Below are 27761 nucleotides of genomic sequence, written 5' to 3' on the forward strand. Positions count from 1 at the left end.
AATCACAATATGTAATGTTTACATCTTGTAGTAGTTTTGACAGATGAATTGTAGTCACAATAATTTTTCCTGTCACTTCCCTTCAAGCCACGTGACATTAACATGAAGTTTCCAGCCTGTACAGTATCTGTGCATATGTGCAGGACTGTTAACTTGCTGGTGGTTTCTCAGATGTATCAGTGTCTCGGTCATATTCTCAAGCAGTTTCTCTTCAGCATGATTCAGGATTTCATTATTGCAGAAAATATTCAGGAAAATACCCCAAATATTACCAATAAAGTGGTTGTTTTTCTGTCACTCCCACTGTTAAAGCTTTACTTTGGGTTCCTTATGACTCAAATCTGGATTACTGCATGACTCAGCCTCTTGTTTTATTTGTTTATTTACACCAACATGTGAAGGGAAGCCAAACAGGAAAGAGGGGAGTTGATGCTCCTTCGTTAATGTCCTATCCAGACCACATATTGTTTGGGGGAAAAAAAGATTGTAAACACCTCTTCAGTATGATGTTACATATGCTGGCTCTTAAATCTTGGTTTATTTTTGCTGCCAGCTCGCTGTAAATTGCAAGTTTGTATCATTTGGATGCAATTTGGATTTAATTTGTACTTCACAAATACTTTGGTGGTCTACATTAGAGCGTTATAAGCCGTATTAAGTACATGATGAACTTCCCAGCTGCTTCTGGCATCTGAGAACCAGTGTACATCAGACTTGATTGTGTTTTTAAGATGTCAAGAGTCTTGCGGTCGGTCTCAGAGGCCCATGACGCTCTCCTGTTCCGGTCAGCTAGCTCTTTCACATCTCATCTCCAACGAATCGCCTCTTCCAAGCCCGAAACAAATGATCATCCAGGAAAATGTCAAGGATTTCTAACTTAGTGTTCCTTCGATCTCCAACTTTCCATGTTTCCACCTTATAGCTTGATGATTTGCATTTTGTCAGGCAGTGCTCTCACCTTCTTCTGCTGCTTCTCCAAAGATAATCTTGTGCTCAAAAGCCCATTGGAGTGGCACGGGTCTCTTATTTCACTAACCAAGTGACCTGACAACTGTCTGCAGAAGTGTAAGCAAGAGAGAAGAGTTTGTGTATTTGGGCCTACCCTCATTTATGGCAGATTTTTGATCCGACTTACGGAAATCAATATTGTTGACGTGGCCTAGTGCAAATGAATTTGTACTAAATCAAATCTGGAGATGCGTGACATGAGAAGTGTAAACGGGTCCAGTGAGTCCGCTCTCAGAGCTCACTGAGTTTTCAGCTTTCACTTTTATTGCCTCTCTGTATTTGTGTTCCTTTTTATAACTTCAAATTATTTCAGTTTAACTGTCTTCTGCCTTTTCTGAGGGCTCGCACTCAAGTTCTTTTGTTGCTGCCTCCCGACACTCTGTTATGTGACAGTAATGCGAGGGCTGGTGTGTGTTGCAGACAAAGGAAAGATGAGCTGGAGCAGAGGATGTCATCTCTGCAAGAGAGCAGGAGGGAACTGATGGTGCAACTGGAGGGACTGATGAAGCTGCTCAAGGTGACACGCAGACATTGTTTTTCAGCATGGTGTATTGTCACACACTAGGGGGCAAAGTTTCCTTTTTTACTTTACACCTTCCTGTCTGTCCTGGCAGTAACAAGCCTCACTTTTCCCTCTGCTGTTTCCTCCTTGATAATTTCACCTTTTTCCAGCTCTGACCGTACCTGACCTCTACTTTTCTATCCTTTCTCTCCCTATTTGTTTCCGACTGTCCATGTTGTGGCCCTGTAGGATGAGGAACAGCGACAGGCAGTAAGTTTACCCCCCCTCATGTTGGAGTCACTGATGTAAAGTGGGATTCAGCTCTAATGCCATGCAGAAATGTCAAAATATATCAACTATACAAGCAAGCTACATTTTTCCAATTATGACCTTAATATTTTGGACATATAACGGATCACCTTTTCCCAGCAGTTACCAGAACTTTTACTGCACTTGGGAGATGATGTCAACAAAAGTGACAAGTTAGATGTGTGTGAAAGTCATAAATGAAGTGTAACAACCCCTATAAATCCATCTCTTAGGCACAGGCGGCCGGCTCTTCTCACGCCTCTCCTGCTCGACCAAGCCCATCAGCCGTCCGCTCTGTAGGCGCTTCACCTCCCCAGGCTCACATGTACTCTCCTCAAGATTCACTCGCCGGGGTGGGTGGTGACGTGCAAGAGGCATTCGCCCAAGGTAAGTCTGGAAATTACAGCAGGGTAAAAAAAAATCCATAAATAAGTATTGCTTTTATGGTCTTGTACAGGAAGTTACACACAGATCTGATGGGTTTTAGTTTAGTTAAATTTATGAGACAAGGTACAATAACTGAACCGCCACTGGCCTCCCTTTTTTTAGAGACACACAGGGGAGATGTTTCTGGTAGGATTTAGTCCTGACTGAACAAGATTTACATGTTGTTCCGCCACTTTTCTGAGCAACTCAATCATTTTCTTTTAAAACTTTTAAATATCATATATAGGAACAAGTATGTAATATCACATGAGTTGGAAAAATCTTCCTTATAACTGTTTTTCTCAAAGTATAACTTGTAAGTGATGCATTTAAATCAAACTATACAGTCCAGGCTTGCAGATATAAGGTAAATCTTAAAGCCTTTGAAAATATGTATTGAGTTTTTATTCATTAAAATACACTTATTTCCATTGTGGTCTCGAAGTTTAGGCTCAGAGGCAGGCAGGAATTGCGAATGACATTTGAATGCTGCTAATATCCCATTTTTACACTTATACACCGATTTATAAAATAAAAAAAAAATGTTTTTGTTATGCTCATCTGTGGGTGGCACGGTGGTGTGGTGGTTAGCACTGTTGCCTCACAGCAAGAGGGTTGCCGGTTTGATCCCGAGCGTGGGAGCCTTTCTGTGCGGATTTGCATGTTCTCCCCGTGTCAGCGTGGGTTCTCTCCGGGCACTCCGGCTTCCTCCCACAGTCCAAAGACATGCAGATTGGGGACTAGGTTAATTGATAACTCTAAATTGTCCGTAGGTGTGAATGGGAGCGTGAATGGTTGTTTGTCTCTATGTGTGTCAGCCCTGCGATAGTCTGGCGACCTGTCCAGGGTGTACCCTGCCTCTCGCCCAATGTCAGCTGGGATAGGCTCCAGCCCCCCCGCGACCCTCAAGAGGATGAAGCAGTTAGAAGATGAATGAATGAATGAATGCTCATCTGTAAAACAATTGTTGTGTTGTAACTCCCGCTGTGTTTACCACATGGATTTATTGAATCTCTGCTTAGCTACAAACACAAACGTATGGTAGTTCCCAGCCAGTGTTTCAAATTATTTTCACCATGTTACCACCATTTTTTGCTCAAGACAAATTTCCCTCAGGAAAGTAAAATTAATCTTATCTTATCTTAAGTTATTAACAGTTCGTGGTGGACTGTGTAACCTGCAGCCTATGATACAAACAACTTGACAGGAGCTAATAGTTCAAGAAGTAGCTCATTTGTCAAGGAAATGTTGTGCAACAATTAAATATCATGTTTAATGAGAACACAGATGCCCTACATTATCAGGAAATTAGTGTGGAGTTAGCCCTTCTCTGTTATTAATGTGCCTTAAATTAAAGACAGACATTGGTACTTTAACTTATTGTCTCTAGTCATGCTGTAAGCTGCAAAGGTACTGGTCCAATGTGCTTCCTGAGATAGAACAAATATTGGGTTTGGAAGAGCAGATGGACCCAGTGTCCTTCATCATGGCCTCTCAAGTAAATATGCAACATCAAAAAACTGCTCTAAGGAATAACATCTTATTGCAGTGGGTTAATGATAAAGTACCAGCTGTTAAAGGCTGGCAGAGAGTGCTGTGTGATTTAGTGCCATTAGAGTACCTTACATGTTACTACATTCAAAAACAGACCAGTTCTATAAAGTGTGGGACCCCTGCTTACAAGGAGCCTGGTGTCTCTGCCATCATGCGGCAGGGAGTTTCTTTATTGTCCTTATTGCACATTACTGTAGTAACCTCTAGTGTTGCATGTATGAATCTGAGCTGGTGTTCTAGGTTTTGGTTTATTTCTATTGTTAAATCTTTGGTACTTTTTTCTTTTTCCCATGGATGTCATCATGTATCCATCTTCTACATATTTCTACTAAAAACTGGCCCTAAAAGGTGTTTAAAAAAGCTTGTACAGTTTGTGTGTCTAATGAATTCTGCACTGCTGTAGATGTGCTTTTAAAAAAAACATGTCGCGTTTAAGAAAAGAGAAAGTTGAGCTAAAAGGCAAGTTCATTTTAAGCAATTTGTTATTTTGCTTTATTATTTAAATAGCTATTTAAAAAGTACACATTAGGTTGTTGAGTTTTATACGACTATGTTGTAACTGGTGCCACAGTGAGACAGTATGAAAGTGTCATTCAGATCTCAGAAAGTAAAAGATAACGTATTAACAAACTTCAAGTCATTAGTTGCCACACAATTAGTGTAAATCTAATCTTCACTGTGACGTACAGTATTGGGTGACTGTTGTTTCCTTTGTCTTACATCTTTCCATCACAGGTCCGAGAAGGAACCTGAGGAATGACCTTCTGGTAGCAGCTGACTCCATCACCAACACTGTGTCCTCACTGGTCAAAGAGCTCCACTCTGGTACACACAAACATAAATAAACACTTCTGTAGTATGCTGTGGATTCTCTTTTGACCGCTTTGTAGCTTCTGCGTAATCCACTTCTTACAAATTCAGACAAACATTGTGTCAAACGTTTCCATCTGTCAGTTTGGGGTATAAAACTAGTCGAGAAATACAACAAGTAGAGTGCCTTGGTAGTTACAGAGCATGCCATATCATCACTGAAAAAAAATACAACATTGTTCATGTTAGAATGCTTTCTGTGTAAAATCTGATAATAAATCTTTAGAAAATAAAGAAATGTTGGTCCGACACATGTTCATATGTTGACTTTTTATGCTCTCTTTTGACTAGATGATGTTCGGGAGGAAGAGGAAAGATTGCTGAACGGGAAGGACAGAGGTAAGTTAATGTCCTCAACATCTTTTGTCATCTTTTCCAACTAATCTTCTCTTTACTCGCTCTACTTGCTGACAAAATTTGACTCTAACATGATCATTATAATGCTTAACCTTTGCACTGGGATTAACATGGGTTGCATCTATAGCCAGATGCAAGTAATCAGTGTCTCCTGACCTTTATCATTCAAGACCAGTCCAAAAAAACCACACACAAAAAAAATAAACACAACAAATGAATGAAAAAACACGTCCACCATTGACTCCATGCTTCCTGATTTAGGGGTTTCTGACAATTAGCATAAAAGATGGAAAAAGCTGGTAACATTTTAATAACTTAAATCAGCTTATAACTATTCTGTTGCAACTAAAAGTCCTGCATTCAAATTGTGTCTTGACTAAAAGAACACACTGTAAGTATGACCAGATGTACAGAAAGTCCTCATTTTGCAGTATGGAACTTTTCAGTGTTAGATTATGGCACCCTGGAGGTCCTGAAAGATAATATTTTGTGTGCATATGTTATTATTTTATAACAGGAGATCAAAAATATAATTTTTCAGGGCTTCAGAAGGAGGAGGATGAACAGTACATGACTAACAGTATTCTCTACCTCTGTTCAAAGTCATGACATTCCTCTGTGTGGGTAGCTGCTTCATGCAGAGTGAATCAGGTGTCACTGCAGGTTTTCTTCAAACATCTGACAGGAATTATGAAGATAAATTTATCAGAAGTAAATATTAATAATTCAGCATTGACTACAGAGGAATCCTTAGTCATTCAACTAAATCTTATTTTCCTTCTGCACACATAAAAGCCGCTCCGAATCCCATCATGAGGTATTTGCTGAGCCATTAATTGTACTTGTACTTGGAGCTTTTCCTGCATGTCTTTCTGTGTCTGTGCGAGCACGTGCACAGTCCCTGTACGACTCCACTTATTCTCCAGGTGCTCTCCCCGTCTGTACTGCAGCAAGCTTCATTAACATGCCGCCTCATTAGCCATGCTTTATGGAGCCCCTCCTCTTTACAAGAGGACCGCCTGCCGAGACAAAGCGGTGAAACTACTTCCTAGTCTGCTCCCCGAGCCCAGACCAAACGCTTATTAGAATACTAACCTGCCGCACTAACCCACCGGCCCCTGAGCAGCCAGCCAGACAGACAGGAGGCCAGGTTCAGCCCCACGTTCAGCACAGTTAAGTCTTCACGTTTAGAGATTAAATGCTGTGTTAGACTGTCCTCAAGAAGGTTTTCTCTCTGGAGTTAGTCAGTTTGTGTAGCACCTGCCAAGTACAGTCATGTTTTATGTCTCTATGCTAAGAACTGGTCTGGTTCTTATTACAGTTTCTGGCAGAAAGCTGTAGCACCTAATTTAGCTTCACACTGCACTGTCCTCTGCTTACTGCTAACTAACTTTCATTCTCTCTTCAGCAGGTTAAAATGATCGCAGGGCAAACAACAACAGTAAGTAATTCTCTGTAACTGCCCTTTTTTAATTTCATGACAATGAAAAATTGACTCATATGAATCTATTGCTCTCTACTGCTCAGTTACTTAATCATAAATCAGTCATTGAATTTATTTGTTAGGAAGGCAGACTTAGAAACGTTTCTGCTTCAGACCAGAAAGGCTGCGTTCATGTTTTATGGGAATAACTAAATGAACGATTTGATGACTCAAAGCAGCGACTTGTTTATGCGTTTGAACCTGTTTGCACAGGCCAACAAATGGCCGTTTTTTGGTTCCTCTCGATTTGCTTTTTGAAGCACTTTGTGGTGTTTTATTTGAGTTCATGTGGAGAGTAAAGGAAATTATTTCCTGAAATGAGAAAAATTCTCCTGATTTTGTTAAGTCAATTTGAAATGAAAGCATCGTTTTCTTTGATGACAGATATTTTTGTGTCTTAATCTATCAGAACAAATTTAATTTCAAAGTTGTCATCAACTTTGAAATGACGTGATGGTTTATGTCTTGGAAACTGAAGTCACATTTTGGAAATATGCTTATTTACTATCTCGCCCAGAGCTTGATGAGGAGATTGAGCCCATTCTCGTGTTGGTGCAGTAAATATGATGCTGCATTTTAGCATAAAGACGAGAAACGGAAGGGGGGGAAACAGCTAGCCTGGCTCCGTCCAAAGTAAATATATATGCCTGTAAACACCTCTGAAGTTCACTAATTAAAGGAGCAGTGTGTAGGATTTAGTGGCCTCTAGTGGTGAAGATTGCAGATTGCAACCAGCTGAAACTTCTCCTGGTTAGAACTCCTTCAGTGTTCATTATTCAGGGGGATTTTCACCGGGAGCCAAATCATCCGCAGAGGTCTCTTCCTCTCTAACACAAACAGACCATGTGTTTAAAACTGGTAAAAACACTGAATGGAGCTGCTGTCTACGGTGGTGGACATAAAAATACAAATGCCCCATCTAGAGCCAGTGTTTGTCCGCTCTGGGCTACTGTAGAAATATTATAGTGCAACATGGCCGACTCTGAGGACTAAGATTCACTCTATGTAGATATAAACGGCTCATTTTAAGGTAATGAAAACACGACAAACAAACTTAATATATTGCATTTCGGCCAATATATCCTAAATCCTACCTGCTGGTCTTTCGACAAACCGAAGCATACACACAACATACTGTGGTCTTACAAGAGGTTATGTGCCAAACTATATATATATATATACCAGGGGAGGTACCTTCATGTAGTGTTGTTATCAACGATTAGGTTTGTTAGGATTACACAAAAGAGATATAGTGTGTTAATAAATGATGTTCAGAGGTGCATGTGGGCAGATTTTTCTTACCTCTTGAAAGAGCCACACTAGCTATTTCCCTCTGTTCCCTGTCATTATGCTCAGCTAAGCTAAAATAACTGGTTCTAGCCTCATATTTACAGTACAGACACAAGGGTATTATCAGTCTAACTCCCCACAAGAAAGCAAATAAATGTATTACCAAATAAGGCAAACTATTTCTTTTCTACCACATGACTGAATATGAAAGACAGTGAACTTCTGACATGTTGTCTGACTGTTCTGTTGCTTTCTCCTCAGGCAGAGTGATGTTTCATCACGGCCAAAGAAGACTGACCCTGCTGGGATTCAAATATAACTTCTCGTATTCATCGTTAGCCGGTGGGCATTAGAGCTCCACTGCCAATCAACCAATCACGATGCTGGACACCAAACGACCACTGGGTCCCTACTGATGTATAGCTGTGATTCTCTGTGTGTGTGCGTGTCTTGTCACTGTGGATTTTTGTTTTTGATTTGATTATGCATAGCTAAACGAGGAATCTGAAACCTACTGATTTGTACTGTAGCGCGTGTGTGTGTGCGCTCTGTATTTTCGAGGGTCGCGTAAGTGAGAGGGGCACCGTGAAGAGACAGAAAGATGTGTTAAGGAAATTTGTGAAGGATAAAAAGCGGAGGAAAGTGTCATGATGGACATACAGCATGTAACAAGTGGAAAAAAACAATAGGAAGTCAAAAAGACGAAAAGTGAGTTGTAATGTTTTAAGTTTCAGCACTGTGTGCTTAGTATTTATTGCTTTGATTTGAGTTTTGACATTTACTCATTCGGTTTAAGTGTTTATGTGTATGTGAGTGTGGTCCGGCCCTGCTGAGACGATAAGCTTTAATGGGACTTTTCCTGCTGTATCAAGCCCAGCCCAGTGCAGGGTGGGAAGCTGAAGTCCCAGTCCTGGTCCAGGTGTCTGAGACCTGGAACAGATTAGTGCCAGGGGTGCTGGTATGATCGCGCAGCTCAGGTTGTCCAGGCCTCTCTGTGTGTCTCGGTACTGCAGTGGGACTACAGTCAAAGAGGAGATATCTGATTACTGTGTGTGTGTGTGTGTGTGTGTGTGTGCGTGTGCGTGTAAGTGTGTGAGTGAGAGAGAGAATATAAAACCAGTTGCTTCAGTGTAGCAACAGAGTAGCAAAGTGGGTGGAGAAGTGGGCTCTGGAAGTATTTAACCCCCGTAACAAATGTTCTTTTTAAAGACACTCAGTGTTTCCCAACCTGAGTGTGAGACGTCACATGTGATTGACTGTTTATTATTATTATTTTTTTTTTTTAAATTTATTTTTACTTTTTACTTGTGAAAGTTTTAAAACGTTCACCTCTTCAGCACTCAAAAAAATTGTCCTTGAAGTGCTTGAATTGCTCACAACTCTTGAGCAATTCAACTTTTTTAATGCATTGATGTGATGTGATGTGTTTCAAGAAGTCATTAAATCAAAGACAACATTATTTTTCAACAAGAGAAAAAAGTTAGCAATCTTAATCCTTACTTGGGAAAAATCATCCCAAAGTCAGTTTTGTTTTTTTTTTGTTAGATGCCTGTAACAAGGTCTGTGATTTACACAAGCTAAAGATACTTTAACATTTTGTTCTACGACATTAAAAATGTCAGTAAATTCCCAAATGTTTAAGCTTCTTTGTGTCTTAAAAAAGGCAGTTTTTAACAAGTGGCTAAATGAGACAACAGAACGACGGACACAGCTTCACAGCCTCGTTGTGGTTGTAACGTTGGCAGTCATGTGACCATGGTGTAGTTTGTTCATAGTCTTATATTAGCTTTTTATTTCGGACGATTGCATTTAAGCTCCAAAAGTCACAAAAATTGTGTTAATTTGTGAAGATTATCTTGCTAAACACAACGTGCAAGTTTCATAAAGGTTTGTTTGCCACAGCTTATTTTCTGCCATATTCCAAAATCCAATGGAAACATCCGATCTGGATTTTTGATGAGGGAACCAGGGCGATGTTAACTTTCATCTGTGCAGCACTCTACTACCAGTCTTTCATGCAGAATGTCTCTGAATACTACAGTAGCCATGAGCCTCTGTGGCTATTGCTATGGGGAAAAGGCCAGCCTGCTGTAGAAAATATAAAACACTTTACTGTCATTGGGAACAAAACAGCACATCATTCATCCAAAAATGACTCATTAAACACAATTTTAAACTCTGATTGGATGTGTCTCACTGCAGTGCTCCCTGGGAGTTGCAGTTTTAAGTTTGTACATACCTTGTCTTGACTTTTTCTACCAGCAGGGTTTCATGTTCACCTTCACCTTGAACATGTCAGTTACCGAACATTATCCATAAAAATTAAATGGGACTTTTGCTTTCTTAACACTGCCTGCCCCAACTTCTCACACTTTGCTACTCTTTGATGAAGCTCTCTGTAAAATGCAGGGGATTGTGGGAGTTGAGGTTCCCTGTGAATGTCGAACTACAGCCAGCCCCCAAAAATCTTCAGTCCGATATCTGTATGCAAATCAAATGTGACCCAAAGTGACTTTCTGACCTTGAATCAGTTCAGGTTGGTTTATTTGAAAGTAGCAGATGTGAAATAATGTTATCAAATTTCAGGCATTTCAGGGTTTTGTTTCCTGCTCATATGAAGCTATACTTAATTGTATTGTACATTTTTGGATTGGTTTTCAGTTCTATAAGAAAAATGTTTCAGATGTCCCCAGCCCTTCACATAGTTTGACTGACAGCTAGCGTCTGGGATGATCACATTTTCAGTCCACCGAACGATTGACTGACTGTATGAATGATTAAATAAATGAATGAGCTCTTGTTTCACTGTGTGTGTGTGTGTGTGTGTGTGTGTTTGAGAAAGAGAGACTGAGAGTTAAATCAAGACTGACAGGACAGACATGTCCTGACATGAAACTGTAAAAACCTTCAGCTCTGAACCTGCCTGAGCTGACGCTGTGAGTGAAAAGTGTGTTTCATCTGCAATAAATATTTAACGTCAAACTCTCGAGTTGCGTCCTTCTCTGTGACTGTTGGTCTTAATCTCCCCAGACACAAAAGACTGGGCACCAGCATAAAAAACAACTGTATGTGTTGTGAAATTCAAGAACTGATCCATGACTTTCCACTACTATGTCAGAGCTCTTCCATGACCTCAACATTTTATTTCCCCCTGATCTGTTCGTGTTGGTGTACAGTTTGGCAAAACAAAAAATATCCAATCTAATAAATCTGTGAAACAAGTTGGAAACTACGCAGTGCTGTATTCCTGGAAAGTGACCCATTTGTAAAATTCCTTGACTTCTCTCATCTGGAATACAGCTTTTCTAAACCCATGATGTTGCAGCAACTCCAAAACCACTGGGAACCCTGTAGGGAAATAAACCAGAGGCAAGAAAACTCTAAAATGTGCAGTGCAGGGAAAAATTAGAGCATGACTTAATATAGCATTTGATTTAAATGATTCACATGATACAGTTTCAGGCTAGGGAACAAAACTTCACCTAGATTTAGGTTACAAAATGTACTAGCCTGCAATTTTTTTTTTTTAAGAATGTTAGGGTGCAAAATTAGCTGTTGGCTAAGTATTGAAATCCCTTAAAGGTGCCAATACTACAATGCTAAAATATTCACAGAAAAACTGTTTCAGTTTTGAACTTGTGGCCCTTCTGTGTGGAGTTTGCATGTTCTCCCTATGTTGGTGTGAGTTTTCTCCAGGTTTCCTCCCACAGTCCAAAGACAGGCAGATTAGGTTAATTAGCCGTAGGTGTGAATGTGAGCGTGAATGGTTGTCTGTCTCTGTGTGTCCGCCCTGTGGCAGGCTGTGACCTGTCCAGGGTGTACCCCTCGTCTCGCCCAATGTCAGCTGGGCTCCATTGCCCCCATGATCCTGTTTAGGATAAGCAGTTACAGATAATGGGGAAAAAAAGTAGAAGTTCTCCAATGAAAATGTGTAAAAGTATGTATTGTCAGCAGAATGTACTCAAAGTAGCTCATGTCAGAATAATGACCCTTTGAGTGAAACACTCGCTGAATGTATTTCTTCTGTTGTTGTGAAGGTAAATTTTATGTAACTAGTAACTTCTTTAATTTTTTGATGTACTTTGTTAAGTTCCACCACAGCAAAACTCACAAACTTACCGTTGCTTAATTCTATAGTCACAGTGGGGATATACTGCTGTAAAAGTCCTGAATTCAAAAGAGATTTAAAAAAATGTCCTCCTAAGGCCCTGTGTCCTCATAGGACATCACATTTTGGGTTTACCGCACCTTACACTTCATTCTGTTTCACTCAGACCTGTTGTCCTCGTTCGTTGACACTTTTTCCTGCCATTTAGTGGTAGCAAAAGCACAATATTCTAATCCATGTGAAGATGAGATGGCAGAGCCCGGTCTCACTCGTAAGTTGTCGAAATCCCTTGCTTGGGCAGTGACTTGTGGCGTCAGAAACCAATAAAAAAAAGGCGTCCTTTAACGTCTGCATGATATGCGGCTGGTTGTTGTTAAAGTTCAACTGCGCCTGCGATGGGGCAAGTATAAAAGTGGCAAAAGTCCGACTGGTTCGGGCGGGAGGGGTGGTGGATGAGTCCAACAAACACCGACTTTCACCCGAGAGAGCGGTAGTGGCATCCCGTAAAATTCTAAACCTAAACCCTGTTCATTTTTCCTAAACCTAACCATGTTTTGTTGCCAAAACCCAACCACGTGTGTTTCTTGAACATCAACAATGTCAACAACCAATGCACCCAGGGTACCTTGGTACCTTGGAAAGTCCATGACCAACTTTTGTCTCCTTTGAGGACATTGCGACTTTGTTATTGTCTCATTTGAGGACACTAAGACTGTATTATCATTGATCGTGTTTAGTTTTTTATACGTATCAGATCCTACTGATGCCAAATAGCTAGGTGTTAATGTGTGAACAGCATTTTAATCTATTATACTGGAGCTAACTTCATACGACACTTACGTATTCTAATAGGTAATGCATCACATTTAGTAATAGAAAATGGAAATATAAAGAACAAGAACTTAAGATCTGGACTTAAATATAAGAACATAGTCCATGGCTAGATGTACATTCTGCCATGTAGCCTACAAAATTGAGCCATTCTCATCCAAACTGATCACAATGATCTGGGGAGAAACATAAAACCAAGCCAGTGTTGATGGTCATAACCCAGTTTCTATAAATAAACACCCAATTTTTCTCCTACATGTACGACTTTTTAACTTTCCCTCTGATTTAGTGTCCTCATTAGTATGGATGAGCAGTTCTCACTTTTCCCATGAGAGCTTCCTTCAGAGGTCACAACTGTGTGTGTGTGTGTCGTATATGTGCGTTTGTGAGGGTGTGTATGCGAGTCGGGGGGGTGTAAACTATAGACTGAATAAAGCTCATTGAGGTTGTCTGTTGTTGGTGACCTCACTGACTGCTATAAATAACCCCCCACCCACCAGCTCCTATACTCGCTCACACACTGCAGTTATGACCCTGTTTATTAGGGATCTATATGCTTTCTTCTTCTCAGAGGTCAAACTGAGTTTAACCTTCTCCTCTGGAGCAGAAATTGAGAGGTCATACTGCAATAAAAAGTCAGTTTGATCTCACTGACAGTTAATTCTGTAATTGTCAATTATTTTAATAATATTCTAAACATTTAATGAAGAAAAAGTTCAAAATATTTTCTGATTTAAGCTTATTAAATATGAGGATTTGCTGCTTTTCTCTGTTTGATTTCATTGTAGATCAGATATTGTTTGAGTTTGGACTGTTGGCAGGACAAAACAAGCAGTTTGATGACAGCATGTTGGGCGTTTTTCATTTTTCTATGACATTTTATGGACTAATCATTAAATAAATGCACAGATTAATAATGAAAATAGTTAGTTGCAGCACTAAGAATGATTTCATCCATTGTTCTGTCTCTAGTTTTGGTAAACAGAGAAAAAACAGACATATTTCTACACATTTCACACTGAAGCCACACTTACATCTGAGTCAAAGGAGAATTTAGTACAAACCAAGAGCCACTTTGTAAATTACTCTTAAGATTTTCCCACACACGCCCTCAATCTGTCTAATCCACTCATGCCACATTTACTGCTTTTCCTATCTTTCCTAGAATACCCTGTACACAGCAGTTAAGACGGCAGGTTTCAACATGTTGCAGCATGCATCATATGTTGAGGAACCTGTGGAAAAAGGACTTGGACTGGTAGAAAATAACTCACCCAACAAGAAAACGGGTAAGTGTTGTGCACTTGCAGTCACCTGTGGGTTGTAGGTGGAGACATAAGCTGTTGTAGCTGTCTATAAAAATACATTTAGCCCTTTTTTAACTGTCTCTTACACGGTTGTTCCCGGTTTCTTTAATCGTGAGAAAGAAAATTGATAAAATCTGTGTCTGCTACATAACTGTTCTTACTTTTCTCAGAACATAGCAACTTAAATTCATCATAAAAATCTAAGAAGAGAACATCAGTCTGCTTGACAGTCAGACATTTTCAACCTGTGACAAGGAGAGTAAATATTAGTTAAATTTAAAAGGTCATGACAGAAAAAAGTGCTGTAAGGCAATGAACCAAAGGGCCGTGTGTGCAACTGTTAAAACTGAAACTTCACATACTGAGTTTGGTTCATGTCCACAGTACGTGTGGTATTACTGATGCTATAGTGGACATATTTGAGCATTTAAGTAAGCAAATATTTAAAGGTATGTGCTTCAACTTGACCCTGACCTGCAGACAGATATGACAGTTTACCTTCAGGCTTGGACACACTGACATCAAACATATGTCATGTGGTTACAAGCGGCACTATTACCCTTTGCAATAACTCAAAGCTGGGTCAGACATGAACCTGGGTCAGCAGATACTGTAGAGTTAAACAACTCTGCAAATGAATCATCAAATATTGACGTTCTTGTCGGGGGGCTAGGGTTAGTGTGAGTGTTTTGATAAAGTACTACATAATTAATTCACTGTAACAGCAAACTATTGACTTATCAATACTTTTCTGTCAACAACCTGATAAAACAACCTTGACCTTTTGTTGTGATTTGCCTAAACACAAAATAATTTAGGATTATATGTTATGCCATTTATGCACAACATCAGCTGAATTATTAACAGTGGAGAGTAGATGTGATGTAGGATCCCTCTGCAATATCCTCAGAAAAAAGGTTTAAAAAAAAATGTATTTCTGCACATCTATAAATAACACACGCCTTCAAATTTTATCACCAGTAATCCTCTATTTCTCATTATTCGCCTCGGGGCAAAAATGAGCTGCAGGTCCTCTGTTGATGCCACGTCTTACACTATTTGTTAGTAGTTGGTTTTTTTAGTAATAAATTAGTAATTAGTTTAAGCACTAAATTAATTCCAGCAAACGTCCAATGTGAGTAAAAGATAAACAGAAATATTACAGGCTTTAAACTGGACTCTAATTAGGGCAGATTGATATTTCAGTATATATTGTGCTTTTAATGGTGCATACAGTTTGAACAAATCAGTTTGCAGTTTTGTCCAGTTATGACCCACACAGTAAAACCTGAAGCCTTCGGGCCCCCTGAGGGTTTGGGGCCCCTAAGGCAGTTTATGGATGTTGATTCTTGTGTCTTTCACGCATCAAGTAGTCTTGTAGTGTAACATAATCGATTCCAGATTGAGTAATTGCTCAGGAAGAAATCCGCCACAGTGAGCAGAATATTTAGAAGTAGAACATGGAATACCTTCATAAAGCAGCTCCTGTCAGGCTGATGGAGGCTGTCCAAATTATTTTTATCTAGCAGTTCAGACTATTTTTGAGCTCCTCCTCATCTGTGACACCAGCTCTGACTTGAGAGATTTATATTAAAACACGTAACTCTAGGCTACATGAGCTGTCAGAAACTCCTTACAGTTGAACAGACCTTCCTTAAAAGGAACCTTGAAGGATGCACTCTAGACTGAATGGAAGGAACTTTAAAAAGAATATCTGATGTTGTGAATTATTCATAACGTTAACTGTTAATTAAAACAGAAAAATATATTACTTATATTCTGGCCAATATGATGTCTTTATTCATTTATCATTTGTGTATTTATTTGGCTGTATATAACCAGGGCTCTGCTCTCTGAGTGAATGTAGTGTTTCATGGTGCAGATTCAGCAACATGTTAACCAGTGTTGCTCAAATGGGGGTACACATACCTCCTAGAAGCAGGGTACTGCAGAGTTTACATGCAATTTTATTTTAATGTTTAATTTAAAAGGTCATGCATAACTCTTAAAATAATAATATCACTAAATTGTAAATGCAACTTATCAAAAACAATAAACAATTGACTTGCCATTAAATTAGTGATGAGTTGTAAGCATTTCAAATGTCACATTTCAGTGTTCGTCAGGTAGAAGATTGTTGTTAAATAAATCAGACTGATGGTGCAGTGCTGTATTGTACCTCTTTATATCAGCTTTTTTTCTACCACAATTGTTTTGTGCTGGCTATGTGGCTAGAACAAAAACATTTCAAAGGGTGGATATTATTGAAAAGTTTAGAACCACTGATGTAATTTAATATAAAATATAATTTACTGACCCAGCAGTTTCTCATAATGATGTCACTAAACCTGCTCTGACATACAGTATCTCTGTTTGTAAATCGGTGCACTCAACCTGGATTTGTCCTAAAGTTAGATTTAAAGGGGAACACCACCTAAATTTAGAATTCCAATATATTATTTCCACGGCCAAGGAAAGTTTAATCAGTATCTGTGAATGCGAGCTACTCTCTCTCAAAGCCAGAGACCAGAGAAGTAAATATCAAACTTGTGATGCCATCAAGTATAAAGTCTGGAGCTGCTCCTTATGCCCAAATGAGCTTTATTCTACTGTAGTGTTCTCCGTAGTGAAACAGAAAACATACCCACATAGACTGAGTTATCGTGACACTCTACCAACAACAGTCACCTCTGGGTAGACAGCTGGCAGTTGATTACAGCTGTGGAGATGTGTAAAATTGGCAAACTTGTTGATTTCTGTTGTCATTTTCTGTGATGTTTAAAGAAATTAGCTTACACACTGTGCTCCAACTTATCTGACATTTCTGCTGTGCCTATTTTATGTACTTTATTGCTTCGCTATCGTCTCTAATAAACTAAATCTACTTGCCACAGAAGCTGAGCAATGTAAGTTACTGGTGTGGACAGGGCCGCAGCAGAACGCGTTTTAGCCATCTAAAAAATCTTTATCAGTCTAAGTGTACGCTGTATTTGAATATTGGCTCTGCTTTGCCTTACACACTAACTAGTTGAGGCCACAGTAGACCAGTGACTCAATGTCCTGCTAAGTTAAACTGTTATTACTCTTTTTGTCAATGGAGTTTGGTGGCTTGTAAATAAACATTGTGATTCGGTCCATGCTCAGAACATTCCCCTGGGTGCTCTCAGTGTCATCTAGAACAGGTGTGTCAAACTCATTTTAGCTGAACCATATTTGATCTTAAGTGGGCCAGACCAGTTAAACCGCTGTAGAATAACCTCGGAATAATAGTGACCTTCACATTTTTCATTTTCTTTTAGTGTAAAGTACATTTTAAAAACATTTACCTCTTAAATAACAGATGAACAGCCTGAGTATCTTTTAAAAAAAGTGCAGTTTCAACAGTAGGCTATGTCTCAGTTTTTCCACACTCAGTCAGTCTACAACTCACTGTTGTTACATTTCCCATACATTTCCACTCTTTTGCAGTAATGCTGGCATCACTGCATCAAACTAAAGTGGAAGCTATTGAAGAAGCAGATTAAGTTATCTCCTGCCTCACAAACCATTTCCATATCTAAACTTTTGGCCGTATTGTAGCTGTAGGGTTCCACCAAAAGTGTTTTAAAATAGAAGTCTGATACAGATTGTTTTGTACTGAAGCTGCTGGTTGACAGTATTTTACACAGTGTCCAATACCTTTAAATAGACCCTTTTAGGGCCAGCATCACAGTGACGTCAGTTTGTTAGCTGGAGGCAAAGCACGACTCTCCACCACAGGACTGTAGGCTACATAGGAGTCTTTATATGATGTCTTGTTGTGTTATTGGGAGCCAGAATACAAGGAGTCATGGCTCAGTTTTTAACACATACCAGCTGCCACTGCCCATCTACAAAAACAAAGACAGCTAGGGTTAAATGTGATAAGACGAAAGGACTGGACAGAGCTGATCATCAAAAATGCTCACATGTGCAGCGCACACTTCTGTGAGGTTAGGGAAAAAGTATTTCCTGTTGTAGGGTTGAATAACGTTATGTGTATTAAAGGTTATCATGTCCACCAGGAACATCGGATTTTTCCGTAACACTAACTTTTTAGCGCATTAGCTAACGTTAGCTTTGATAGCTAAATAAACTGGAGGAAACCGTTCAAATGTCGTCCTCCTTTGTAAGACTGGCATAGTAATCAACCACAAAGCCATCCATCCCTCCTTCAGCGATCTTGTCAATCATCCATCCACTGAGTGAGAGCATACGCGTCGGCCAGTCTAGTCCTGCTGGTCAGTGTTTACTACTCCCGTAGAGTGAGTGACCTGACATGGTGCGTTCGTAAATTCAGTCTGACGCTCTTCACTAAAATGAGAGCCCTGATGAAAGAAGAAATGGAGCCTTATATTTCTACATGAATTAACGAATGGTTAAGTCAATCATATGTTCACTCTGCTTGGTGCGCTGCTGCCGAACGTTACATTCAGACAACACTCCGAAATTTCAAGGTCCAGTTTGTGCCAGAGTCGCTCCGGCACTCGAATGGAGTATTTCTGGATGCACCACTTGTATCATCTTCCTCCACCGTCTAAAACAAGCCAACAGAACTTGCTAGCTAGGGGTGGCTAATGTCTGTGGAGAATTGTTTTGCCTCTATTTAAGCCCCGCCCACCAAAACCCTTATACTGTTTACTAACAGTAAAAGGGTCAACAGGACCACAGTAAGCACTTATTGTATTTTCGGAGAGCTCATTTCAGGCCAGGGTGGACGAGCCTTGGAAACAGCATTTTTGAGGACACTCATTTAACTTGCTCCTGAAAGCTGCACTACCAAAGTCATCTAGTGGCTTGTATTGGACCCTTTGGGGGGCCGGTCCTGGCCCTCGCGCCGGATGTTTGACACCCCTGATCCAGGACATGTTGCCCAATTCATTGTTTATGGAGCAGCTCCAGACTTTATACCTCATGATAATTAGCATTTAAATTTTAGCACTATAGTTTGGGGATTTTGGAGAAAGTTTTTAATTTTTGTCAGTATTTTTTAGACTTTTTTAGACCATAGGATTAAAATGTATATATTTCAAAAATAGGTGAAGTTCCCCTTTAAGTTTTTTTCATGGACACAACTGTTAGCTGTGGAGCTATAGCCAGTTACATAGCTAGTTAGCTAGTCTGCCTAATGTTACTCCTACACCTGCCTTCACGTGCTGAAGTGTGTGTGCGTGCACGTGCGTGCGTGCGTGTGTAAGTGTGTGCGCAGAGTCGTGCAGTAGACTTTAGGACCCGGCGGAAACTTTGTCTCCGGTGCTGCAGCCTATGCGGCTCGTGAGAGAGCGAGCAGGCCGGTTGGTGAGATAGTGAGGGAGAGGAGCGGGGAGCGCGAGCCACAGCGGAGAGAGAGAGAGAAGACCCGGTAGAGCGCGAGGAGGGAGAGAGAGAGAGTGAGTGAGAGAGAGAGAGAGACCGAGAGTGAACGAGAGGAGAGAGAGCGACGACCGTCAGGGTCCGTGTGCCTGAGGGACGGACGACACGGTAAATATAAACATTACATTTTGCCTCGTGAACGCACACCGGCAACCGTTACAGCCGTTAACTTAAGCTAGAGTCATCTCCTAAAGTCATCGCTCGCGCGCTCCGGAGCCAAACCGTTGGGTTCCGTTTTAGCAGATGATGTGCGCGTGAAGACGGAGCGGTTCGTGAACTTGTACGGTGAGTTCTTTTGTACGGTGGGAGGAAAATCACGGCAACCGGACGACCGTTATATAAGGAGTGTGTCTTAAACGTTGTCCGGTGAAGCGTACACCCCACCACCCGGCTACCCCCTCCACCACCACTACCCCCGACACCAGCAGGTAATGTTAAACCGGAGCGCACCGTCCTCTTCTCCCACCAGATGCAGACAGACACATCAGCGCGCGGAACCGTCGCCTCCGCTGAGAGCGAGCGGGGCGGGCGCGCGCCTGCCGAGGTTAACGAGTGCATTCGGTCTGAAACGCGCCCCCGTGTGTGTTTTTTACCTGACCCACTAAAGCTTATCGTCGCTACACACTCAGACACGTGCCTCTCACCGGCTGCCCGCCCCGCACACACCCCCGCCGGGATTATACGCCGTTTATGAGAGTCCGTCCGGTAAAGGCCGCGTGAGGTCGCTCCCAATATTAATTGTCATAAAGCTGGACTCCGTCAAGCTAGCAGGAAAACTACGATACTTCCGGTGTAGACTTTAAAAATAAATGTCTCGGTAAACACTGCGGAAAACAATATGTTCAACCATATTATTATCAAAAGAGTTACAGCAGGTGATCACAAATATATTGTAGAGGTTGATAATAAATACTTTTACTTTTTAATGTAACAGGGCTGCAACTAAAGATTGTTTTCATTTTTTATAATATTTTGCTGTAAGAATTTTCTAGTGATTTTTTTGTCTGTTGAGTCCAAGGTGACATCTTCAAACGCCTTCTTCTAAGGTTCATCAAAAAATAGTTGCATATTCATTTTCTGTAAATCAGATAATCCATATGTTGTGATCACTACTTTTTAAGCTCATGTAAGTCTGTGTGTCAGATATGCCAGTACTCAGGACACTGAGGTCATGTCCTCTGTATTTTGCCTGTGATTTTGGGGGGATTTAAACACCTGTGTGAAGTTTATATTACACAGACATCAAAACTTTTAACATGTCTGGTATTGTTTTTGCTGCCTCCATTATTTTTAGACTTAAATCTGGCATCTTGCAGGCCATCAATAATACATTGATGAATACAGGATCCAGTTTTTCCCCAGTAGGATTTTATGCTTGACAGAAGGTTTTGAAACAGGCTTGGAGACATTTTAGAGACCTAATTGTTTGTGTCTAATGAGAAATTTCAGATGTTTATGATTAGGACACGACGTGTTCGTAGGAACTGGACTCATGACCTCATATGACCTTACTATTTTTTTTGCCTGGCTGCGACCCACTCGGATCTGTATGAAAATGTACAGCCTGGAAAAGTCAAAATTGGCTGATGGTTAGGATTAGGACACAATGTGTTGGGGGAATAGGACTCATGACCTCAGATGACCTTATTGTTTTATACCTGGCTATGGCCCATTTGGATCTCTATCAAAATGGACACCTTAGAAATGCTTTAGAATGTGTTACTTTGTGGAAGAAAACACCTGTACACATTTAATAATATAATTAGAATATGAGTAATGTGTAGTCCAAAAATTAGGTCTCTCAAACAAACATATCCAGCTCTGTCAGTACAGTCAGGCTTTATTGATCACCATGAGAGGATATTCTGTTACAGCAGCACTAAAAGCTGAGTATAAGGAGAGGAAATAGATTAATTTAAATAAATAAGACCGTAAGAACATCATGTATTTGATGCTTTTATTGTGAAGACAAATGACCTACTTCCCTGTTTTATCACTGCCTAACTCTCATTACCTTGACTTACCTCTGAAGCTTTTTCTCTGCGCAACCATTTCTCCTCCCACCAGTACAGGCTTCTGCTTGGGCCTTTGACTATGGTCTAATTTAAACCACTGCTGCAAGAAGACTGGAACAATTTAAACCAGTGTGTATAGACATGCTATAGGAGTCAGAGGTGTGTGGGTGACCTAAATACGCAGAACTTTGAGGAGTTGCTTGGCCTGGAGCCTGGAGCTCGTGCAGGGAGCCCTCGGGGTGTGGGGTGGATACTGTACACCCATTTCTGCAAAGTTTCCACCCTTGTCTTTCCGCTGGTAACCCTGGCCGGCCGCCTGTTGTCTTAACAGTAGGTGATGTAAGGCCACAGCGTGAGGAGTGACATACTGTACAATACATCTTGAGGAAAGCCAGACATATTGGCTGCACTCACACTGTGCTCAAATCCAAATCACTGCTGAGATCCAATTTTCTTTTAGGCACATGCAAACATAGTATTTTAGGCTCCTTTTGTGTTCAGTATCTGAACAAATCACACTCCTGAAGTGTAAAAATACAGTCATAAAAACTTCACACCCAGCATGCTGAAGTAAATAAGTTTAATGGAGACTTTACTAATGCCATCATGTATGGTGTAATTGCATGCTAATATCCAGCTGAGCAATGGTTATAAAGAATAAGCGATTTTTATTTATAAAGCCCAAAATCATAGCTCTAAGAGAAGGTGGCAGCAGGTGTCCATTAAAATCTTACAACAGAACACCTCAAACAAAGATTCGGTTGAAATCAGTGCATGAGGCAGTTAACTTGTGATACTGTGATTTGATTTGTCACAAATTTTGGGGGGTATATGCACCACTGAAGGAACATATGAACTGAAATCCAGGACCTAAAGCATTGCAGGTTTTGACCGAATCTTGAGGGAGATGCCCTGTGTCAAAATCAACTTCTAATACTTTTGTTTCCGACATTTAGTTGAAATACTTTCTGACATGCAGCAAACCTGTGGCACCACAGTATACTTACGTATGGCACTTAGAGGTAACAGGCTACTGACACAAAACAAAGACTGTGGGAGGAACCGTCACTACAGCTAATTTTTGCCCCAAGGCCGCCAAGTGGTTCAATCCGGCCCTGCATAGTTATAATACCTCTGCTTGTTGCTGCATTACCACATAGAAACATCCACTAAATAGATGAAAAACACACCTTTGAAAGATTTGTTAGCGTTTGAACTGAGGTGACCTCGCTTGTAAATGTCTTCAGCACCTGACTGTGTATTTTTGCTTATTGAAGTTTCTCTAAATGCTAGATTTATTTAGTGAGTGCAAATCCAATTTATATGGTAATCAATTAGCAACTCTGCTGGGGTTAGGTGGTGGTTAAAGGGACAGTTCATCCTGAAATCAAAAATACGTATGTTTCTGCTTACCTGTAGTGCTATTTATCAGTCTAGATTGTTTTGGTGTGAGTTGCAGAGTGTTGGAGATATAGACAGTAGAGATGTCTGTCTTTTCTTGAATATAATGTGGAACTAGATGGCACTCAGCTTGTGGTGCTCAAAGCGCCAAAAAAAGTACATTTGGAAAATCTAATTTCCCTCCACAGTGATGCGGTTGGCGGGTGTAGTTCAGTAGAAAGAAAATAGTTCCTACATTAAACATGGTTAAGGATTATCTTGTGTAACCAGGTCATGATTTCTAGAAAGAGACATCACTATTTTGGAGCTTTGAGCACTGCAAGCCGAGTACCAACTGGTTCTATAATTTCCAGAGAAGGCAGTCATCTCTATGGTCGATATCTCCAACAAAACACAAGTGTAGTCAGTGTTTTTTTTTTTTTTTTTTTTTTTACAAGTGAGTTGTGTATCTAGATCTCAGAAAGCAGTTGTGCCTCATTTACTGGCTATCTTAAAATCTCCTTGCCTGTTTGGCTGTTTGCATGCAAACTCAGACTCAGAGCAGAGTGAAGCACCATCTTGTTGTACTCCACCTTCTCAGTGACTGACATCAGACTTGTTCTTCTCAGCTTTTTCCTTTTTCCTGTAGTATCAAACTTATTATGCAGTTATTGATTTATCACATAAAAAGCTAAATTTACTCACTTGTTACAGCCTCTCAATATATCTTTATATCTCAATATCTTTATATCATTTCTGTTCGTCAAACAAAACAAGTAATTTAAACATGTTACCTTTGATTTTGAAAACTTGTCATGGAGATTTACTATTATTATTACTGTATTGTTGTTGTTGTTTTTCCTCATAAAAGATAAATAAAAAAGACAGTACATGTGTTGAAGTGAATCCTGGCAACCTTAAATACACCTAGAGACCTTTGTTGCATGAAATCCCTCCTCTCTCCTCCTATGTTCGCTGTCTGTCTGTACTATCTCCTCAAAAGGCCAAAATAGCAAAACTAATTAAACAAAACAATAAAAAAGTTAAAATAGATAAATGATAATAATCAGAAAATTATCCAGTTTTGCTGTTTGTTGCAGCCTTGGGCTGTTTAGACTGATACAGTATGATTTAGGACCAAGTGGCCCAAATCAAGATTAAAAAACAAAAAGCTTCATTGCGATTTTCCCTGCTTATGCCATCATTAAAAAAAACAGTTCTGTATCCTGTTTTAGGAAAAAGAATTTTCGACACATTAACTATGCGCAGTTTGAAAGCACCCACTTTGTCTCATAATGAAAGGGGACAGTCTTATCCGGTCACATCAATCAAATGTTATGACAACCATGTTGAAAGCTGCCCTGATTCCAGCAGATTCCTTAGAGGACACCTGTGTGTATCCATGTGTGCATAACTGTGTGTGTGTGTGTGTGTGTGTGTGTGTGTGTGTGTGTGTTTTAACCTGTTGTGCTCTGAAATTGAATATTTTCAGCTCTGCATGTGCAGGGGTCCCATCCATCATGTACAGTTTGTGGAGACACCTTTACCTCTGTAGTCTTAACCTCAGGGCTCTGTATGTGTGTCTGTGTGGGGGTGTGAACAAGAGGTGGGTCGACTGAGGAGGAGAAAAAAAAGATGTCAGCCACATACTGAGAGTGTTTTCTTTCTCAAATTGGACAGATTTCCTCTGACTGTATATCCACTCATGTCATGCTTTGTGTGTTTGTTTTCTCATGTTCTCTTAGGAGAGGGGGAGGACCGAGCGAGCGAGTGATCGTCCGACAGACCAACAGACAGCTAGATTGAATGAAGCTGCACCTGGTGCTTCTGAGGGCCTTTCCCATGTTTTGATTTGCACCATTTTTTTTTTTTTTAACTTTCTAAAGTTGGTTTCACCGAGCCGCTCCCAGCCATGCCGTCCAACAGTCCTGCTGCCGCTGAACCGCCCGAGACACCGGAGAACGACATCAGCAATGATGTGGTGAGAGAGATAGATTATTGTTGCAAAGTCTTAAATGATTTCAGTTGAAAGTATCACTACTACCACAGCTATACAATTAAAGCTGCATGACTATTACAACTATTTATGTAATGGAAAAAGTTCTTGACTTGAGTGAAACCAACTGAACCACAATGGAAAAAATAACCCAGCAAACATAAAAGTCTGGCAATCAAAAGCCTTATGAAGAATAGAAGTATTAACATACAATGTATGGGGTCAGGATTGTGCCAGGCCTGTCACTTTACATTAATGCGTTCACAAAATGGAAACAGTAAATGGCACAGCAGGAGTCAAATGACTCATTAGTAAAATGAACGTATGTAGGGGCACGAAAGTATGTACAGTATATCAACTGCACATTTTGTGTTTATCTGTTGTGTTTTGGGATGTCAGTTTCAGTTACTTTTGCTTTTGATAGCCCTACACCTATTATCAGTAACTAGCAGGTAAAGCTGTTCTTTTTAATTCATTGAGCTTTAGTGCTGCATTTCAAAAGAAACATAGTGCCTATGGCTCACTGATTAGCTGGCTGCTCTGCACTGTGCACCGACCTTGTGGAAGCTAGCTAGTGGTGCTGCTCACTCTGCGGCTAACGCTGGCAGTGTTGTCTCAGCCCATGGTGGCGGGAAGGTGTTGCTACAGCAACATTTTGCCAGATTTCCTGTCTCCCCATAGGTTGCCCTGGTGAGTAAGCGGCTTGATTTTAAGCTGTTAGCACCACTAGCCAAGCAGACACTGCTAACAGAGCAAGCAGTGAAAACATACTGTACTGTAAAACAGTGCTAAAGAGTTTTGCAGCTCAAAATTAAACCGCGTCGCATACTCACTGAGGTGACGTGGGGGGAGACCGAAGGGTGGACACAATGTTTCTGCAGCAATACAGTTCAGCGACCATGGGTTGGGACAACATTGCCAGTGGTAATGGCTGAGCGAGTGGTGCTGCTAGCTCCCACTTGGGAGATGCTAACAATACTAAAGGGTTTTGTGGCTCAAAATTAAGCTGCTTACTCACTGAGGTGACCTTGGGGGAGACCGAAGGGTGGACACAATGTTTCTGAAGCAGCGTCGTTCTACTACCATTGGTCGGGACAACGTTACCAGTGGTAATTGGTGCGCAAGTGGTGCTGCTAACTAGCTCCTACTTGGGTGACGTAGAATACAGAGCTGCGGCAGCTACCTAACCAGAGTAGCATGAATACCCTTTTAGCTTTTTGTGGCACAGTGCTAGTACTACTAAACTGAAGATTATGAAAATGAACCTATAGATCAAAATGCATAACCTGTTAAAAATATTCCCCGTGGTTAACAGATTTGCAGTTAACTGTTCACGTCCCTAGTTGTGTAAATATACTTATTTGTATGACCGGTTCCTTGTAGACAGTAGACTGTGGAGCATTACCAGAAGGATTTAAGTACAAGCAGTGTTCCAGTGTTGTACAGTAAGTGCAGGTGGCACAAACTAATTAATATACTGTTGAGTAATTTAAACAGTGGCACTACATCAGTTTTATGGCACTCATTATAGAGCTCTAATGCTGTGATTATATCCATTAGATAAGTGTTTTCGCATAAGCATACAGTATTTCCTGATGTACATAGTGTGGTAAATGGAAGAGGAACTACATATAAAGTGGAAATACTTCAGTAAAGTACTGGCACTAAAAACATTGTATTTAAATCAACTTGAATAAATGCGCTCAATTGTCCACCTCTGACTTTTACCACCACTTGCACTGCTACAAACTCAGCTGCTTCTACTGTCACTATTATTACTCCTATTACTGTTATTATTGCTGCTTCTATTATTATACATATTAAATTACTACTACTGTTATTTTTGCCGCCGCAGATATTATTACAACCACCACCTCTTTTACTACAGCTATCATTACCACCACTACTTTGGCTTCTAAGCTCGCAGTTGAGAGCTTTTTTTAGCCAACACACACAGAAAATCTGGCGAGTAACACCTTGTGTGTGTGTGTGTGTGTGTGTGTGTGTCTGTAATAATTAAACTTGCAGTTATTTATTTACATTCACTTGAGGCCTTTTCTGCATTCCACACACTCACCCGACCACATGCAGGTGAGACGAATACAGAGTTTCGACTCTCAAAGTCCTTTTTTTTTTCTACATAAATGAGCATGCACACATTAACCCACTGTCAGACGTACACAAAGTGAAAAATGGCTCCTTTCATTTGCGCCCCCAGAGCCCAGGGCAGCCCTCGTAAATCTGTGAGAAGTTTGAAGTTCATTCTATAGTGCGGCTATATAAAGAGCCGTCTTACTCACTTACTTCCACATTCACACTCTGGCAAAGAGCCAACAAGTACAAAGTTTCCCTTATAGGGTTTTTTTTCTCTTTACTATAGAGTTTGTTGTGCTTTTTAACTTCCTGAGATTAAACCCTCAAAGAGTCAAAAAAAAAAGCCTGGAAAGAAATCTGAGTGAGTCACAGAGTTTGAGGACAGAGAGGGAGACATGGCAGGAGATAGAGAGGAGAGAGGCGTGCGAGGTCTGATTCCAGTTATAATCCATTGCACATGACAGAAGCTACTGTTGGACTTTTCAGTAGAATTTCTGTTATGACGTTCAGAATAATCGTCAAAGCCTGTTGTTGTGTGTATCACTTTTTGTAAACCTGTTGAAACTAGTTCAACCCTAAATCAAAAGTCCTTGTTTTTCCTTACCTGTAGTGCTATTTATCAGTCTATATTGTTTTAGTGTGAGTTGCCAAATGTTGCAGATATCAGCTGTAGAGATGTCTACCTTTTCTCCAATATAATGGAACTAGATGGCACTCAGCTTGTGGTGCTCAAAGTGCCAAAATAATACATTTAAAAAACTCAACAGCAATGTCTCTTCACAGAAATCATGACCCAGTTACTCAATATAATCAGCAGACCTTGTTGTGAGCAGTTTCATG

The 27761-nt window shown here is 40.4% G+C and overlaps 2 protein-coding genes across 14 annotated transcripts in view; both read left to right on the forward strand.

Moving 5' to 3' along the window:
• Window positions 1-10781, forward strand: part of LOC125896635 (dystrobrevin beta-like) — a 35467-nt gene extending 24686 nt beyond the window's left edge. For 7 of the 9 annotated variants that reach the window (XM_049589360.1, XM_049589362.1, XM_049589361.1 and 4 more), the window contains 7 exons: window positions 1429-1525; window positions 1760-1780; window positions 2053-2206; window positions 4535-4624; window positions 4961-5008; window positions 6435-6467; window positions 8061-10781. In XM_049589360.1, the coding sequence (XP_049445317.1) occupies window positions 1429-1525; window positions 1760-1780; window positions 2053-2206; window positions 4535-4624; window positions 4961-5008; window positions 6435-6442 (418 nt within the window). In that variant the 3' untranslated portion in view covers window positions 6443-6467; window positions 8061-10781. The remainder of the gene's footprint in view (window positions 1-1428; window positions 1526-1759; window positions 1781-2052; window positions 2207-4534; window positions 4625-4960; window positions 5009-6434; window positions 6468-8060) is intronic. The other 2 variants (XM_049589358.1, XM_049589359.1) reach the window with 2 other exon arrangements.
• An 8581-nt stretch (window positions 10782-19362) lies between these two features.
• LOC125896529 (DNA (cytosine-5)-methyltransferase 3A-like) overlaps window positions 19363-27761 on the forward strand; it is a 70962-nt gene continuing 62563 nt past the window's right edge. For 2 of the 5 annotated variants that reach the window (XM_049589133.1, XM_049589135.1), the window contains exons 1-2: window positions 19392-19544; window positions 24577-24812. In XM_049589133.1, coding sequence (XP_049445090.1) covers window positions 24744-24812 — 69 coding nt within the window. In that variant the 5' untranslated portion in view covers window positions 19392-19544; window positions 24577-24743. Of the gene's footprint in view, window positions 19545-19638; window positions 19722-24576; window positions 24813-27761 lie in introns of those variants that run through there. The other 3 variants (XM_049589130.1, XM_049589132.1, XM_049589131.1) reach the window with 3 other exon arrangements.

The sequence above is a fragment of the Epinephelus fuscoguttatus genome, linkage group LG11 (genome assembly GCF_011397635.1).
Source record: "Epinephelus fuscoguttatus linkage group LG11, E.fuscoguttatus.final_Chr_v1".
NCBI lineage: Eukaryota > Metazoa > Chordata > Actinopteri > Perciformes > Serranidae > Epinephelus > Epinephelus fuscoguttatus.